This window comes from Trachurus trachurus (assembly GCF_905171665.1).
Source record: "Trachurus trachurus genome assembly, chromosome: 16".
NCBI lineage: Eukaryota > Metazoa > Chordata > Actinopteri > Carangiformes > Carangidae > Trachurus > Trachurus trachurus.
In genome coordinates, this window is record NC_139902.1 from 27135601 (window position 1) to 27154900 (window position 19300).

The 19300-nt window shown below is 41.5% G+C and overlaps 2 protein-coding genes across 3 annotated transcripts; both read right to left on the reverse strand.

The window, feature by feature from the left end:
- Positions 1-1395, reverse strand: LOC310999773 (E3 ubiquitin-protein ligase TRIM39-like; the record flags this gene model as incomplete). Its single annotated transcript, XM_083990327.1, has 1 exon — positions 1-1395. The coding sequence occupies one exon, from the start codon at positions 1393-1395 to the stop codon at positions 1-3; it is 1395 nt and encodes a 464-aa protein (XP_083846453.1).
- A 7153-nt stretch (positions 1396-8548) lies between these two features.
- fam210aa (family with sequence similarity 210 member Aa) lies at positions 8549-14504 on the reverse strand. 2 transcript variants are annotated; one of them, XM_083989959.1, is made up of 4 exons: positions 14348-14504; positions 11251-11729; positions 10184-10295; positions 8549-9260 (listed from the first exon to the last, which is right to left on the reverse strand). In XM_083989959.1, the coding sequence occupies exons 2-4, from the start codon at positions 11664-11666 to the stop codon at positions 8979-8981; spliced, it is 810 nt and encodes a 269-aa protein (XP_083846085.1). In that variant the 5' UTR covers positions 11667-11729; positions 14348-14504; the 3' UTR covers positions 8549-8978. The 2 variants fall into 2 exon arrangements, with proteins under 2 accessions (XP_083846085.1, XP_083846086.1); XM_083989960.1 differs by lacking the exon at positions 14348-14504 and adding an exon at positions 13656-13824.
- Positions 14505-19300: the final 4796 nt, after the last annotated feature.

Here is a 19300-nt window from a genome sequence, read left to right on the forward strand (position 1 = left end):
CTAACTGCTCTGCTCCACTGTCACTGACATCTTCACTAACAGCTTCACTGGGAGGTTACTACCAGTGTAAAGGAGTGGAAACATCTTCTGAGTGAAAGTGTGTGTGAAGGTGTGTATGTGTGTGTTAGTATCAGGATCAGAGAACGACAGTTTTCCTCTGTTCAAGTCCAGATTCACTCTGATCCTCTGGAGCTTCTTCTGCTCGGGGAGATCAGTCCATTCAGTTGATGGTGACTTTGCTGAGTATTTATCTCCATAGAACCTTAACATCCATAATCCACACCCTACGTGGAATCCCTTCCTCTGCCCAGACTCTGTTAACACACCCAGTCCCCAGCTTGTATTGTCTCCAACCTGGACACCCCAGCTGTGAGTCCCTGAGTTAAAACCCTCAGAGCTCAGGACAGAGGGGAACCTATCGTACCTCTCTGGATTGTCAGGAAGCTGCTGTTTGTCTCCTAGTCTCACACTGGTCAGATCTTCAGACAGGATGAGTCCTGGACCAGCAGTGTTTGGGTCCAGAACCACAGGACTGTAGGGGACCATGTCCTTCATCTTGTTCCAAATGTTGAAGGCCAGGTTGCCCAGGTGTTTGGCCTGGTCTATCAGAGCTCCTGAGTCCAGCTGTGGATCCTCCAGCAGGGGGCGCTGCTGGACTCTTTCCACTGAAGCCTTGTAGTTGAGCAGGAATGAGACGTCTTCAGCTCTCAGCTCGTCCTCTGTGGCTCTGACTGTGTGTGAAAGAGCTGCTATCTCTCTGCTCAGAGCCTCCATCTTCTCCTTCATCCTCTGACTCTTCTGCTCCTCTTCCTCCCTCAGTGCAGCCATCCTGGCCTCCTCTTCCTCTTCTAGAAACTGGTGAAGCTTCTTAAACTGCTCCTTAATCTGCCTCTCTGTGTGTCGGGCCTGGACCTTGATGTGTTCTGCTGTTTGACCAAACTTCACTTGAACTTCTTCAAAACCCTTTAACTTCTTCTTTAAGGGCTCCAGAGTTTCCTCAAGTTCCTTCTTGAGTTGTGAAGCAGCTTCATCGATGGGTTTGATTCTGTGGTTGGTGTGTTTGTCTGAATCTCTGCAGACGAGACACACTGGCTGCTGATGGTCCAGACAGAAGAGTCTGAGTTTCTCAGAGTGCAGACTGCAGAGAGCCTCTGAAGATCTCTGCTCTCTCTGCTGTAAGAAGCTCTCACACAGGTTCTTCAACACCAGGTGAATAGGTGGATGTGGCTTTGAAGATCTTCTCTTACAAACTGGACACAGTCGATCTTGTTTCTCTCTCCACCAGCTCTCCAGACAGTCTTTACAGAAGCTGTGGCTGCAGGACAGAACAACAGGATCTCTGAAGACCTCAGTACAGACCGGACAGCAGAAATCCTTCTCTAGTCTGGAAGCCATTTAGTCTGTGAGTGGAGCTGAAAACACAGCAGACAGGAAGTAGAGTCAGTCATGGCTCCCCTCCCTCCTCTACTGACTTGACTGAAGTTTACTGTGACTCTGAGTCCAGGTTTTAGTCAAACTCACCTTCAGTGTGTGGAGTGTCAGCAGGTTGAAGCAGCAGTGTTGTAGCTGGACTCACTCACAGGAAGTTGTTGGTTTGGTCTGAAGCTGAATCTGATCGTCTCTTCTTCAGTCTGCGTCTCTGGGACTGACAGAGTCCAATAAAGTTGTTCCTGGGACTTTGTCCTCTGCGTTAATCACTAACCTGGTTTATCTCAGGTGAAGCCAGGTGAGGGGGCGGGGCTTTGAAAAATGAGTGAATGTTGAACAACTCGGTCCAGATGAATTGTATTGTAGGAAAAAAATTTGGGGAAAAGTGGTTCAATTTCTCCAAAAATGTTTCTAATTCTGGAGTCAAGTCATAGAAAGTCATAAAATTTCTAAAAAAGTTTTTTCATTCTTTCTTTTTAGAATCTAGAGAAAATATGTAAATTTCTAAAAAAAGAAAAAGAAAAAAAAGGTGAGGTAAAACATTTCTAAAAACAAGCTATTACTTTTTTTTATTTCCTTTGAAATCGATACCAAATACTGCCAGGAGCATGGCTGGGAGTGAAAGCTTGCCCGCCATAGCAACAGTAACCTAGGGGGCGGGGCTTACGCGAAGGGTCAATTCAACATCACATAACAAGATTGCTCAGCCTGGATTCAAACTAGTGACCTTGGGGTTGGCAAGCAGGCACCTTACCAACTGGACTACAGACAGAGTTGTGGAGAGCAGAGGTTGAGACTTTGATGAATGTGAGATTTTTCAATGATGCTTAAAAAAAGAAGAAGAAAATAGTATAAATGAGCCACAACAAGTAAGTAGAGGACTTTTTTGTGACCTGTGACTATTTTTTTGTGAATTAAAATGAATTAAAAAGCACTTAACAGCAAGTTACAAAGTTGAGCTCCTTCTCCTGCTGCTGTGAAAAAAATGCATTGGGCTGAATGAGAGCAGAGAGCTCCCTGGCTGCATTTAAAAAATATTTTAAATTATTATCTAAGTCTCTTTGCATTTTTGACGGCATTGTGAGACAGAAGAAGAAGCGTGGCTACAAACTGTTTCCAAAATCACGAGTGTAGAGTGTCATTTGTAGCTTTGCTGGCAGTTTCAGAAGAAAAGTTCCAGTCGCTTTTTAGTGTGAATGCTGGAAGCATTCACAATTGTTATTCGGTTCGGCCATTTTCTGCCTTTCTTCGTCATGTAACTAGTCCTTCATACTTTGTGCTATTTCAACAATTCAAATATCAAAATGTTCAGCCTTTTCAGGACAGGTGTGCTATGTCTTTTCTCTTTTCAACTATTCATACTTTTTGCAATATTCAACTATTTCTGATTTTTTTTCCCCCATAGAGAATGCATTGGAACAGTCTTGAAACTCTTCAAATCTTCTTACTTCTTTCAGCCTTTAAAGTGTCCACATACTTTCAGCTAGGGACTTCATTCAAATTCTGAGCTGTAGACAAACTTTTTAAGTATTCCTCTATGACTCAGCTTATTGATATCTTCAACAGTTTCTGATATTTGGCCGCTTTAAAATCATTAAGTTTTATGACAAAATCCAGCTTTATAATGGGCGTGCGTCTAACGAGCAGGGCTTAGAGTGAGTGACATCATCGCTAGAGTGAGAGGGTTCGAAAAAACATTCAGGATTTTTTCTGGATAAATTGCCAGCACGGCCACAAATTAAACTCTAGACACATTATTTCCTCACTGGTTTGTAGCCACACTTGTCGTGTCTCATTTGATGTGTTCAAAACAGCAGACAGACTTACAGAATTGTCTCAGTGAGCCTAATTGTGCAGCTAGACCCGCTCCAGTGGCTCATCCACTTCAATATAAAAGTAGGAGCTGATTTTTTTAGAAAAACAGAAATGCCCCCCTTTTCTACCTTGCGACCCTGAGAAAAGTTTTTGCCCTACAAACATTTAATGCACATCAATGTGCTCAGGAAGGTCTCCTTGCCCCAGTAGTCATGGCCACATTCTGATAAGAGGTACGGTTCTCTTTTTCTGGGCTGTTTTCGGAAGCTGCACAGAGCACAAATCTCTCTGCTCTGCTCTGCTCTGTGTGCAGTGGCCAGCTGTTGGGGCCAGCTCGTTATCAAAGTCTATAAATAGAACAGTGCAGGTGCAGCCTGGCCGCTCGTTAAGATGTTTTTAAACACAGCCCCACACAGACACATGATAAACCAGACTGACAGAGGATGTCCACGCACAAACACAGGCATCACACTCACACAGACAGACACACACAGACACTCACACACAGTCACACATGCACACATACACAAACACACAAACACACAAACACAACACTGTTCCACACAGTAAAATGTAAGCAGTTAGTTGAGTCGCCATGGTAACTTCTGAGGGCAGGCTGCCAATCAATCAGATCATTAGGGAGAGAGGAGTTCTGTGGCTTTCTGCACATGTACACGCAGACAGAGAGACCGTCAGACACACACACACACACACACACACACACACACACACACACACACACACACACACACACACACACAGGTTTTCAGCTCACATTCATCAGCCTCTCAATGATTTTATACATTTGATGTAAACATCTCCAACAATTTATATTTTTCTCATGAATTTGAGTTCAGACGTTTAGTCTTTCCAACTCTATTAATAGTAGTACAATTACAGGTGGAGCCTAGGACATAGGACGCAGCTTTTAACATCTATCTATCTATCTATCTATCTATCTATCTATCTATCTATCTATCTATCTATCTATCTATCTATCTATCTATCTATCTATCTATAAACCCTTTGTCTCTTTTTTTCTCTCTTTTTCTTTCTTTCTTTTACTCCTTCATTTGTATTTTACATAACTTCTTTCTATCTTTCCCTCCCTATCCATCCATCCATCTACCTCTTTCTATCTATCATCCCCCTCTCTCTTTCTTTCTTTCTTTCTTTCTTTCTTTCTTTCTTTCTTTCTTTCTTTCTTTCTTTCTTTCTTTCACCCCATTTCTTTTTACTTCTTTGTTTCTTTCTGTTTTTCTTTCTACTCCTTTTCTCTTTCTATGTTTCTACCCCATTTCTTTCTTTCTTTCTACTGCTCTCTGTATATCTCTCTCTTTCATTTATCCACCCCAATATCTTTCCTTCTTTCTTACTACTCCTCTGTCTCTTCCATTCATTCTCTATTCTCTTTATGTTCTATTATTCTGTTTTTCTTACCTTTTTTCTTTCTCTATCTACCCTTCTCTCTGTGTCTTCTTTCTTTCTGTCCTTTTGTTCTTTCTTTCTTTCTCCATCTACCCTTCCCATTTTCTTTCTTTCCTTCTGTCCTTTTCTTCTTTCTTTCTTTCTTCAGCTCATTCAGCATTGTTTCAACAATTTCTTCAGCTCATTCAGCATTGCTTTCAGCATTCACACCATTTCCATTCTTGGAAATGTTTTTTCTAGTTTGGATCTCCTGCACTCTACGATGACGTCACCCACTCTGACCCAACCCCATACAAAAGTGTGAAATTTGTCAGAAATCCTCATGTGCTTTTAAAGGATTTATCTCAAAAACGGTACAAGCTATGAAAAAGTTGTACATACAGGATGAATACATTAGAAGTTTGTCTACAGCTCAGAATTTGAATGAAGTCTCTAGCTGAAAGTATATGGACGCTTTAAAGGCTGAAAGAAGTAAGAAGATTTGAAGAGTTTCAAGACTGTTCCAATGCATTCTCTATGGGGGAAAAAAAAATCAGAAATAGTTGAATATTGCAAAAAGTATGAATAGTTGAAAAGAGAAAAGACATAGCACACCTGTCCTGAAAAGGCTGAACATTTTGATGTGAGAATTGTTGAAATAGCACAAAGTATGAAGGACTAGTTAAGTGTCAAAAGTATAAAGAAAATGGCCGAACAGAAGAACAATAGTGTGAATGCTTCCAGCATTCACACTAAAAAGGGATATTTCCCTAATATGTCCCCTTTAAAACAACAGACGCTTTCATTCCCTTCTTGAGAGCTCCATTTATAACAGAAGCAAACACATTCAACTTCTTTATTTTAATCCAATTCCAAAATCTTTTGGGTTTGAGACACTAGAAGGTATATTCGTGTCTTTAAGTCATATATAGATGTTATTGTTTTTCTGCCGACTTTGCACAGACACCTTAGGACCGTGTGGAAAGCCCAGTCAGATCAGCTGGACAAGTTTTTTCAGGATGGTGGGAGCTTCTCGCAGGATTTTGAAGTCATTTAAAACAGAAAAAATATACTCAGAAAGATAAAGGGTAAAAAATTGCAATGAGAAATTGAGGGAAAGAAAAGAAAACCCTGAAAAAATACTACAAAAACACAGAAAAAAAAAAACTTTTAAAAAATATGCTAAACTACTTTTTCCAACTGAACGCTTTTGTAGAGTTTGGAATTTGAGTTTTTAGACAAAACGTGTATGAACATGGAAACATGGGTATATATAACCTGCTGACACAGAGTCTGGTGTCTCTGTAAACACTAAAAGGTTCATGTGTCCTACCTGACACCTTTTACACCACCGATACTTCATCTCAGAGGGTTTCCCCCTCCTCCCTCGGAGACGCAGCCAAATGGACCGAGGCCTAAAAACCATGATGTTGATGTTGAGCTCCATCATGGAAAGTGGGTCTTGACCTGCACTGATGTAGAAAAACTGGGCTATCTTGACCTCTGCTGCTAAGTAATGGAAGTGCACTCCTGAGCTGCTGCTGCTGCTGCTGGAGTATCTGTCTGAACTGAAACTTACTAAAAGGACAAGCCGGACAAAGATCAGGGAGGACACTCAGACTCTGGGCTGCAACTTTCCTTAATGCACACACACATACACACATACACACATACACACACACACACTCAGTCAGCTTCTCCAAGAAAAAAGATGTAGGGCGGAGGAGAAAATGGGAATCACTTTAGACAGTTTGGACACTTTTTCTTCCTGCTGACCCGGGCTTCACCTCCAGCTTCCCAGAGACGTCTTGACACTTGAGTCTTGTTCTCGCGGCTCGCACCGGAGGAACACAGATTGTCTTTTCACTAAAAAATGATTTAAGGGAATCACACGGTGGCGGCGGCTGTGGCGGCGGTGGCTCTGCCCTCTGTGTCACACTCTCTGTGAGGGAACAGACAGGTGTTTGTGTGCGCGGCTGCATAAACAGTTGTTCATTAGTTTGGACAGCAGAGGTCATTGTAACTCGCTCTCACTTCCCATCAGCGGCCAGTAATGTCATCGTATTTACATATAAATAAGATTCATAATGAAGGAGGCAGGCTGGAGCGCGCTGAAGATGCTTATGTTTAAGCATTTCTGGACAATGACAGCTGAGAGAACTACGTGTCAAACAAACAACTCCAGAGAGAGAGTGTGTGTGTGTTTGGCAAATGGCAATATGACTGGAAATCTATTATGAAAGTATGAAACTCTACAGATGAAAGTGAAATATTAACTTTTTACAGTAAATGCAGATTCAAAAAGTTTTAGACAGTTTTTAAATCTACAATGATCAATGTGTGGGATGTAAAAGCTGTTTCTTGTCGTTTCCGTTGAACTTTCAGCTCATGTATTTTTTTCTTTTTAATCCCACAGATTTACTGTTTTAGTTCATGATCCCTGCTCTTATCAAGCTCACAATTAAAACCTTAATGAAAACAGATTCTTTCATCATAAATGCTCTAACAATTGTGATTGTCCTGCTTCATGCACAAATACTACACAGGTATGTGTTGTTGTTAGAGAGCAGGAGGGGTGAGTGTGTTAAACTCTTGTGATGAAATTTTTATCCATTTGAAATAGTGAAATATTTTCAGTTCATAATGAAACTGTGTGTGGACCGATGAGACTGTGGCAGAGGTCAGTGGAGTACTGGTGTTTGGGGTCAGGACACATTTAAGCTTCATACTGTTAAAAGGATGTGGACACATGGTCCAGACCACCAACATCTTAATTATATTGTAACACAATATACTGTTTAATCAGTATCCAACACTGTGAGAAGTAAATATTAGAACAATATCAAAGAAGTATGTCACACTTTTTTGTTTTTTAATTCTAAAATTGTTATTTTTGTGTAAATGGAAAGGGAAAAAGTCAGATGTCCTAGCCAGATTTACTGAAAACGCATGGACATTAAAACAGAAAACACTATGTAAGAATAAGAATACAACTTACTATTATTGTTTGGTATATTTTCGAAAATCTGCCTGTGAAATTTTCATTGCATGAGTCTATGTGAAGACTTCTTGGCCATCTCTGAAAGTCTGTATTTATATTGTTTCATGTCTTATAAGCCCATGTGGGCTGGCTGTGCATAATGTGTTTGACACTTACATAAACAAATCAATCAACGAGCTAGACAGCAGCCGTGAGTTAATTCTGGTTAAACAACATCTAACTGCAATAATTCAGCTACCATACACTTCTGTAGTTAAACATATATAAATCAGCATCAAGTTTTATTATGAATGAATGAAAGATTGTGCAACTTTGTCTGAATTATTGTAAAAAGTCTCCTACAAACACGGCACAGAAACGTTGGTGATGAGCATTTGACTTTATTCAGTTGTGGGTTGAACCTCACATCTGTTTGAAATTCTGACAGGAGAATTTTTTTTCTATTTTAACCAAAGTACCCGACACGTTTCAGCTGCACAGTGTCGCACTTGTCAACACTTCGACACTATGAACGTCCACGTGTTACACACTTCCTCCTCATCCGACCGTACAGCCTATTATTGTATGTTCTATACACTTGTATCCACATGTAAACTGACATCCACCGTGACTACGTCTGCAGCCGCCAACGTACACAACATTAAATGGTACGGACACCAAATTAACGTCCTCCTCCTCCTCCTCCTCCGCCACACTGCACCTCAGTATTAGTTTTGGCTATCAGATAAAAACTCATTAGAAAAACATAATTCCTTGTCTCCTTACATTAGATAAAGACACGACGAGGTGATACCTGGTCTTCAGAGAGGCTGTGATAGTTCACACAAACATAGTTTTCAAGTTACAGATTGCATTAGTGCTGCTCTCCCATACAGTCTCTTCACTGTATTCCTCCTATTATTATTATATTTAAGGCTTGTTTTTACAAAAGGCAGATGAAACCTGGACTTGTGTGACATCCAGTCAGCGAAGAGTTAAAGTCCAGATGACTTGAGCCTGTGTAAATCCAGCCAGAGACGACTGAGCCAGGATGTAGCGTTGGCTGCAGTCTGCTGCTAAGCTGCTGTCTAGTCTTCTACACTTACAGTGGATGGTGGCAGGGTTTGGACAACCAGGGATTCAATCTGACACGTAAATAGACAACAGGTGATAACTAGGATGTGAGGTGACATTTCAGGACAAAGATAGTGCAACTTCTCTCTCTTCTCTCTCTCTCTTCTTTCCAAACAGTCTCTGAAGTGCTGTCTCTTACTCGCCCCCCTCCCCAGTTCATTCATGACTTGTCAAGATTAAAATAAGATTATTCATCCAGAGGGCGGGGGATTGGCTAATCGTTTTTCTTTCTAAAAAACGCTTTCCCCTCGGAGACTCTGTCTTTGGTTTCCTGCAGTTTCTCGGAGAATTTGTCCTTAGTCTCTTCCATTTTCTCCGAGAGGCGCTCCTTCGTTTCCTCCATCTTTTCCGTGATTTTCTCCTTGGTCTCCTCCATTTTGTCCTGGATGTAATCTTTGACCGGCGGCGGCGTGGATAAGTAGCCGTGCTTGCGGAGATACTGGACAGATAGCGACGTGCCGCCCAGAGTTACTGTGTATCTAGCGGGGGTAGCGATCTGAAAGAAAACAAGGGGAAAAGACACTCAGTGGAGTAAACTAAACTCCTCAAAATCAATCCTCCATGAGTAAAGATTCAAATGCAGACAGACTAAAGGAAGTCCAGCAAATCAAAGCTGTGTCAATTCAAAGAAACAAGCCAGTGACTGTGCTGAAAAATAACAAAATGATAATAATAAGTGATGAGGAAATGAAGCCAAAGGGCTCTGCTCCATCGTGCACAGTGCATGAGCACTTTGGGTGTGTCCAGATACTGATTAAACTATGGAAGAAAAAAAAAAAACTATCACTGCACCGGTCACAAACTGGTTCAAAAGAGTCTCACACTTAATGAATCATAGCTGCCATCTGCCATTCGTTCACCACCTGCACCACCACTGTGATAATGACACACAACCAGAGTTCACACAAGCCAGAAAGATCACACACTGAAGCCAGCCAAGAACAGGAGCAGCTCAGGGAGACAGAGGCAAAAAAAAAAAGTACAAATTACAACTTATGTATATCCTATGTTATTATAAAACATGTTATAAAATAGTTTGGGTTGGGACAGATTTAGTTTGGGTGATGGATGGAAGAAGTTTCTCAGATACATACCTATGATAATGCACCCTTAAAATAACAGTGAAACTCTGCACCATTGACTTCACACCGGGCTTAATTGCTTTCATCTGCCTGGAGATAGCGATGCATCTGACCGCATCTCATTTTAACACACACACACATACATACACACACACAGTGCATTTGCTATTTAAACAATGTGGGCACTGTAACGGGGGAAAATGACAACTGTGTGGGGTTTATGTCTGAAACTGGCAAAGACACTCTGTCCTCATTGGAATAATAATAAAAAAGAGTCCAAAAAACAGTTCAAAAACAAAACAATAACAAGAACCCAGAGGATCCTGGATTAAATTACCTTGTACATGGCATATGCAGTCAGAGCGTAGCCACTCGAGGAGTCTCTCAAAAGGCCGACTAAAGACTCTGGTAGACCGATCATCTCCAGGAATGGCATTACATTCACACCTCTGAGGGGAGACGAAACAAAAAGATGAGAAAAATAAAAGTTGCAACCAACACACATTTAAAAACAGCTATTAATGATGTACAATAATCTCCAGACATTTAACCAAATCTGAAGTCTCAAACAGTTTTAACGAGTTTCAAACCCATGGGCTCCAGTACTTTAAGTAGCAAAGGCTCAGTGAAGTTATACAAAGCTGGTTCATTTAAATCTATTTCTGAGGATATTCTTTATTATATATTTGACCTCCCACCGCCCCGTCCTTCTATCCCACCCTTGAAAAGAAGTAGACTCATCTTGATCGTTTATCTCTTTGTGTAATTTCCTTATAATTTTTCATTTTATTATTATAATTTATAAATTTCCGATGGTTCATTTGTATGTTCCGTTTTCTTTTTGTATGACATTATATTTTATTGTTAACTATAGGTGAAGGCCTCTAACAAGCTCTTTAAGTTCTCGCCTCTTCCAGCACTGTCAATGATCACATTGTTCCTTTTATTTGTGTATTTTTAAAAAGGGACAACGAGGAGTTTTGAAAAAACGAAGCGTTTTCACACTACATTTATGAGCCTCCGCGCACCGTGAAATTCTTTGACCGGCGCAAGACAGACTCATGTTTTCATTCATCAAGAATTAAAGTCAGAGGTTCGAAGACGATCAGATACCGTCGTAGTTCCGACCATAAACGGCGATTCGGCGGCGTTATTCTCATACGAAACTGAAAGTAAAGAAACGCTGGTCGGCTCGACCAGCATTTCCGCCACCACTAATAATAACAAAATAACGATAGAGACAAAACGATATATTTATCGAAAATGGGCCCATTAACAAGTGTAGGTAGCGTAGATTCATCCACATTAAGTTGAGACTTTTTATAACCAAATAGAAACTCCTCGTTGTCCCTGTAACTGTGCAAAATAAATAAATCTAAAATCTAAATCTGAATCCAGACTCACTTCATAGCAGCATAATAGAAGGTTCCAAACCAGACGGTGGACGTCACCAGGTGCACGGGGATCAGCACCTTCCCGTACTGTTTGAAGGTTCTCTTGAACCTCTGGAAAAGGCCGATGGACTTGTCCTGCAGGGGGTCCAGCTCCACGGCCTCGGGCGCAGCTTCCCCGGGCGTCCGCGCCGACTGCGACTGCGTCTCGTCCTGCGGCGGCTGGTGTTTGGGCTGGTGCGCCGCCCCGCTGGAGGCCGAGGTGGAGAGCCAGCGGGCCGCGGGCGACGGAGGCGTCAGGCGGAGAACGCAGCAGCACAGCGCCGCCGCCGCCGCCGGCTCGGGGACGGCCACGCCCACCAGCAGCGGGCGCACGGCGGCCGTCCGCCACAGTGTCCTGTGAGTTAGGAGGCGCTGCATCATCATCATCTTCCTCTTCCCCTCCTCCTCCTCCTCCTGCTGCTTTCTGCTGCTGTGATGTTAAACCACAGGCTGCGGGTTCAGACGAGAAAGGCTTTTAGTCTTTAGTGGCTAATAAACATTACTCTTGTTTTCATTTAATCAGTCAATTATCTCCTTGATTTATTGATTTATAACTTCCTATATCACAGAATGAAATATGATGTAATGTAATAACAAATAAAGTAATGAAAGTTAAGTTATGAAATAAGATAACGTTGTGTCTGACTTTCTGGTTTTGTTCAAATTCCCCAAATATTTTATTTTTTTGCAGTTTGGAATTATTATTATCATTATTATTATTATTAAAAAAAGAAATAAAAACTGGACCAAATTAACCATCAAATGTTTTTTCAGAGAACTATGAATGCAGTTTAAAAAAAAAAAAAAAAAAAAGTGACCTGGCTGATTATTATTATACAGCGGATGTGACCAGTCTTGCAGATTTGCTAAATGATGCAATTTTAAATCGAATTCGTATTTTGATCAACATTATGTTTCAAATGAATTATTTCACTCGTAAACCATGTAATAAGCGGGATAATGTATAGTTGGTCGGTTGTTATGGAGAAATAAACCCCTTCATGTTGTATGAAACCCCTCCGCTCCATACAACCTGTCTGGGTTTATTTCTCCATAACAACCTCCTAACTATACATTATCCCTTACATAATCAACACTAGAAAATCGGTCAATCGACTGATATGTTAACATTTCAGTTCTACTCTCGCTATTTAATTCACTCACTAATCAAAATGAAAGGAACGGCGATATGTGGGTGGGCATTTTTGGAAAGTCAGATCATGCCATGATGAGTGTGCACTGGACACATGACTCAGCGAAATAAATGCTGAGCAGGGCTAGAAAGAAGGAAGGATCTCCTGGGCTTTACTTTATGTACTCCTGCTCAGACACACTGAAACCCCTGAACAAGGCTTTTACAAAGTTTTCCACTGATGTGAACAAATTTGAGAGCATGAATTGAAATAATAATAATAATTTACAGAAATCCATCGAGTTCTGCTGGTTATCTGCTTCTCTGCTCTTTGCTTCTCTGCTTATCACATTTACAGTTGGTCCATTTTTCTTTTCACACACGTATAAATACCTGCAGCCCATTGTGTGTGAATAAATCATGGGTGATAACGTCTGTGGCGCTCTGAACTTTCTATGACCTCAGTGGATTTATGGTGTGTTAACATGGAGGAACTTCAAATGCAGCTTAATGTGGTCACAGACTAGTGTCCAAAACACTTTGTTTGGACAGATTTCAATAGTTTTCTCATATTATCGATCAGTATGGCGTTACCAGGCTCTGACTAAATGCAACTTTAGATCTCTGGTTAATCACTGCTAAGTCAAGACGGCTCAATTAAAGACGCTGGATCTTCACCAGAACAACACAGACTCGGTTGGTAGTCTTATCTTCCTGCAGAACATACTGCAGATTTCTAAAAAACTTGCTGCTTGCATTTATTTTGAGGTGTTTGAACTGTAAACAGAAAGGTGTTTAGCCCAACCCACACCCATAAAAATATGGCACTAATAAACTCAACAGCACCATAAAAAAAACAGGCCCACTTCTTCCTAAAAAAGGTGTGGCAGGTGTTATACTACACTGGCCTTAGTCAGGTGTTACTCAATTACTGACAAACAGAAGATGTCTATCTCTTATTCATGTATTGATTACTTTATCTTATTTGTATCCCCTTGTTTTACTCTTTTATCTTACATGCAAATACACCATTCTCTAACTATTACTGTACTGCTACATAAGCTATATGTGCTAGTTAAGTTAGCCTATGTGTTATGCCTGAGATAAACTGAACAACCTAACGCTCAGCAAAACAGCCTTGACCTAAATTCCTTCAGGCTCGGGCTGTAATGTTATCTCGCTTTCATTCATTGATCACACGGGTTGCAGAGCAGATTAAAGGTCGTAAAAAATAATAACGTTACCTGGTGTTATTATGATGAGTACACAACAAGCATAACTGCAGCGCCTCCGGCCAAACAAGCGGGTGACTAAGTTTCATGAAATTCATTAACATTCAAGAGAAATCCACTCAATTGACGTTTTATAAAGGCTGCTGTTGCAAAAGAAAATATCTGCTGGGAGTTGTGTAAAAGTCCCCACAGTGACACAGGAAGAAATAAGATTCACCTTCAAAATAAAAGCACCAAGGCGGACTGTAGGTTAAGCAGACCGTTGAGACCGGCCCTGGCTTCTTTTATTTTATAAACTCAAACCGGAAGTCATCGGGCTAACTCGCGTTAGCTTTCCCCGGGCATCTGTATTTGGGGCTAGCTGACTTTGACCAGTTTTGTCTGAAGGGCAAGGAGGAAAGTAGTTTAGTTCCTAGGTTGTCGGGGCGTGAACCGGCAAGAGAAGTGAGGTTTTTGTCTCATTAAAACAGGCAGTGCTGCTCGTTTTAAACACTGGCGGGTTTGCTAGAAGGCCACAGTCCGAACTGCTGCCAAGTGCCAACTTCGGCTTCTGACGCGTGACGTTAGCTAATTAGCTGCTAGCTCAGTGGCTCAGTCGCTGCTAACACACAGACAGACACGCAGGGAAAACAAGTCGCTAAAATATAAGTAAGAAACATAAATAAATAAAATAAAACAGAGGACAGGGCGCAGACAACACTCACCGTGGAAGCTGCGTGATGAGCTCAAGACAAGACTGTAGTCCTCATCCTTGAGGGCCACGCGAAGGCATCCGGGGCTATGAGTCGTTCAAGGACCACATTTATCAACAGCAAGTAGAGGAGACGGACTGCGAGGAAAGCAGCATGTAACCTCCAACTGCGCCGCGGAGGATCATGGGAAATGTAGTTCCCGCGAGTCCAGCAGCTCATAGGTCCAGCTGTAATCACGCTCCAAAAACGTGAATGGAATGAACCCCAAACAGCAACATAAATCTGTCTAATTTAACTGGGATTTATTTTTTATTTTTATCAAACATACAAATAGCCTATGCCAGTAAGAAAACAAGAGTCTATTAGAACCGTTAATTTACAGTCTATGTATGATCACAGTTATGAATTTTGAGAAATAGGCTACATGTGGTACACTGCGGTAACTCTTTTTAATACATTAGGCTATTTATTTTCTTTTTTTTTTTTTTTTACTTGCAATCCTATTTCTTTAAGTTGTTCTTTCATGTTTTATCTTTTCAGATTCATATCTTATTTTTTTTTTACAGTTTCAGTTTTTTTTCAGTTTCAGATCTTTCTTTTTCATGCTTCAAAAACGTGAATGAATCTCAAACAAGTTATTGCTTCTTGCCTTTTTTTTTTTTTTTTCAATCAAACTGAAATGTGCCGGATATAAAACAGGATTGTCTGTTAGTACCGTTCATTCACATACAGTTATGATCACACCACCCATGCAAGGGTGGCACGTAGGCTGCCACTCTCCCTGACATCTGCAATAATAAAGTTCAACCAGCAGATGGTGTTCTCCTCTCATTCTTGAATGTGACACTTTACTTTTTCTGCCATATACCCTAGATTAGAATAAAATCAGATCACTCTAGAAAAAAAAAAGTCTTTCAAATAGGTTATAGGGGTCTAAATCACAAGTTTCTTCACAATACAATATGTTTTATTCAGGGGACAACAATTTGATGTTTGTCGTTATCACAAAATCTGTCACAATACCATTTTTACTGGATTAGATTCAGGGATCAATGATCGATGAGACAGTGTCATCTCCTGATTAAACACAATCACTTCAATGCATATCAAATCACAAAAAGCAACCAAAATATCATTAGTCATTTTTATTTCTAACCAGACAATTAAATGAAAAACAATGTTTGTTCACTAAAAAGTGACACATTCTTATTTATTGAGCTTTACAGTTTTCTACAAAAGAAAGCTAAAAGTGAGTTGTTTACATTCAAGTAGGATTTTAGTGTAAATCTTATTCCTATTTACTGTAGAGTCTCAAATTATATATTTTCAGATCTTGGTAATTAGCTACACACATGTCTTTGCAAATGAAATATGAAACTGCAGCAGATAGCCTACTTGTAGATGTGCCAGGGGAATTTCAAAAATAAAAGCACAATCTTACAAATGATGATATGTATCGATGTCTGATTGATGATTTGATTTTGGATCGATGCTATTGACTCACTGATTGCTGAATTGATGTAAATTAATGTATCATTTCCCCCCTACTTAGTGGTTTGTCTTTATCGTCAATTAGAACAACTTGATGTGAGGATCATTGCAGAAGCTGATTGGGATTCAGGGAGGTGTTCGTGGGTAATCAACCAGCACGGCAGATGCTTGTTGACAGAGGGGGTCAAAATGAAGTCCTCCAGTTAAGGAGGATCCTCTCACTCCTCCTGAGATGTTTTACATTCCCTTTAGTCTCTGTGTGACTGAAAGAAACACACCTGAGGCCTGTGTGAAGCAGCAGGGTTTGAGATTAACAAGCTGGGTTTAACCCTTCAGTTTTCAGACTTGTGCGGAGGACGGTTATCTTTTTATCACCATGGAAACTCTTGCTGAACTCCTATAAGATCGAAACCTGTTAACAGCTCAACTCAACCATCGTCCAGTCAGAACAAATACCTACACCGCGTCTATTCAATAAACAAATTCCTTAATCCGAATGGATTCCTGTGCCAGTGTTGATGTTATTCCAGTCTTCTCCCATCACAGCTCACAGACCAACAGGACGAGACTAATAAATATTAAATATTTCCAACGGTTGCAAGTGGAGATTTCAGTTTGATTGACCTCATTACACATAAACCACTTATCGTCTCTCCTCTGCCTTGGCAGCAGAAACAGTCTTGTATTACATGGGCTTTATTTTTCTGTCTCACACAGTTTGTAGTTAGGCAAGGCAAGGCAAGGCAAGGCAATTTTATTTGTATAGCCCGTTTTTACAAACAGTTTGTCTCAAAGGGCTTTACATGGCATCGTAACAACATCCTCTGTCCTTAGACCCTCACATCGACTGAGGAAAAACTCCATGGAAACCCTTTTAACAGGGAAAAACAGGAGAAACCTCAGGGTGAGCAACAGAGGAGGGATCCCTCACCCAGGACGGACAGACGTGCAATAGATGTTGTTACAGACAAGAAAACAGTTTACAGTTTGTCACAGAATGTGCGGAATATGGAAATGTTAGCAGGGGTTGATGAGGGCAGTCTCTAGTGAGGGGAGGGGGGGGGGCAGGGAGAGCCGGTCAGCTCGATGGGAGGACTGGGTGGCAGACTGGTCCATGGGAAGGGAGGGGAGGCCGGTCTAACGGCAGGGGAAGGGGTGGGAGGGGGGCGATGCAGGCCGCGGCTGGTGCAGAGAGATGGAGCTCCGGTGGATCTGCGGAAACACAGAGAGAGTGCGAGACACCAAGGCCAAACTACAAAGTACAACAGAAAATGACAGTTCAAAAATATACTGAGGAGAGGAGAGGAGAGGAGAGGAGGGGAGGGGAGGGGAGGGGAGGGGAGAGGAGAGGAGAGGAGAGGAGAGGAGAGGAGAGGAGAGGAGAGGAGAGGAGAGGAGAGGAGAGGAGAGGAGGAGATAGGAGGAGAGGAGAGGAGAGGAGAGGAGAGGAGAGGAGAGGTGAGGAGAGGAGAGGAGAGGAAAGGAGAGGGCTCTGTGTGACCAGATGTGTCCCCAGCAGTCTAAGTCTATAGCAGCGTAGCTATAAAATGGTTCAGAGCTACCTGAACCAGCCCTAACTAAAAGCCCTGTCATAGAGGAAGGTCTTAAGTCTAGACTTAAATGTAGTTAGAGTGTCTGCCTCTTTGACCCATGGAGAGAGCTGGTTCCACAGTAAAGGAGCCCGGTAACTGAAGGCTCTACCTCCCAGTCTGTTTTTAGAGATACTGGGAGTCACTAACAGACCTGCGTTCTGGGAGCGGAGTGCTCTGGTAGGACAGTAAGGAATGATTAGTTCTTTCAGATAGGATGGAGCTTTATCATTAAGAGCCTTATAAGTCAGCAGAAGGATTTTGAAGTCTATTCTAAATCCTACAGGAAGCCAGTGGAGAGAAGCTAAGGTGGGAGAGATGTGCTCTCTCTTCCTAACTCCTGTCAAAACTCTCGCTGCGGCATTCTGGACCAGCTGGAGACTCTTTAGAGAGTTTTTCGGACATCCTGACAGGAGAGAGTTGCAGTAGTCTAGCCTAGAAGTGATAAATGCATGCACTAGTTTCTCAGCATCACTCTGGGAGAGAATATTCCTAATCTTAGTGATACTGAGTTACTGTGCAGTTACGGTTTCAAGCCAATTCTAACAGAGCTGGAGGGGGGATTGTGACAGGGAAGCAATTCTGTATAGTATATAATCTGCATTGACTGGAATTACTATGAAACACACACACACAGTCTTTTCTTTTAAAAAAATGTTTAGTCTTATGATTGCTATTATCAATGTAACCTGAACTGTGTATTTCAACCTGCACTTACAGTCTATTTATGATTTATGTCATGGAAATTAGCGTTCTTGCTAAATCTGGTGCAGCCATCTTTTTATTTCTTTGAATAATTGCGTAATGTCACTGCATGCTGTCCTGTTATAAACTAAAGTAAACTAAAGTAAATAAACTAAACTAAACAGTAGCTCTTGTTTCTGTCTTTAAGAGTTTGACTCAGGATAAAGACAAATTAATACACTTATACCGGGAACTTTACTGGTCATGAAGTTGGGCAACCTGGGCTTAGGCAGTTCACTGTCTGCATGGATATGGGACTTCCTCAGGAACAGACCCCAGCGAGTCAGGATGGGAGACAGCACTTCCTCTGTCTACACTCATCCTGAACACTGGAACTCCGCAGCAGGGGTGTGTCCTCAGCCCCCTCCTCTTCTCCCTCTTTACCCCATACTGTACATCCCACACAAATACCATCGTTAGGTTTTCTGACGACACCACCATTGTAGGACTGATTAAGAACAACAATGCGTCAGCCTACAGGGAGGAGGTCAAACATCTGACTGACTGGTGTTCTCCCAACCTGGACCTCAACAAAACCAAAACCAAGGAACTAATAGGAAATCTAAAAAGACTGTGCCCCCCACCCTCTCTATTAAAGGAGAGGGTGGAGAGCTTCAAGTTCCTTGGGGTACACATCTCAGCCGACCTCACCTGGTCCATACACACCTCGAATCAGGTGAAGACAAGGCAGGGCAAGTTTATTTGTATAGCACATTTCCGCAACAAGACAACTCAAGGTGCTTTACATATTAGCAAAATAAGAACATAAAAAGCAAACATTATTTAAAAACAGACAAGAGAAAGAATTAAAACAGATATAAAAAGAAGTAAAACAGAAAGGGAGACAGAACAACTAAAACACAGTAAAAAAAGATATAAAATAACAGAATAATGTTACAGTGCAGTTAATGAAAGGCGTCAGCAAACATGAAAGTCTTCAATGTTGATTTAAAGGCACTGAGGGTTCTGGCAGACCCGCAGGTTTCTGAGAGTTTGTTCCAGATAGTGGGTGCATGGAAACTAAATGCTGCTTCACCTTGTTTACCTCTGACTCTAGGTATAGATAGAAGACCAGTACCAGATGATCTGAGAGGTCTGGACGGCTCATAGTTGAGCAGGAGGTCAGAGATGTATTTTGGCC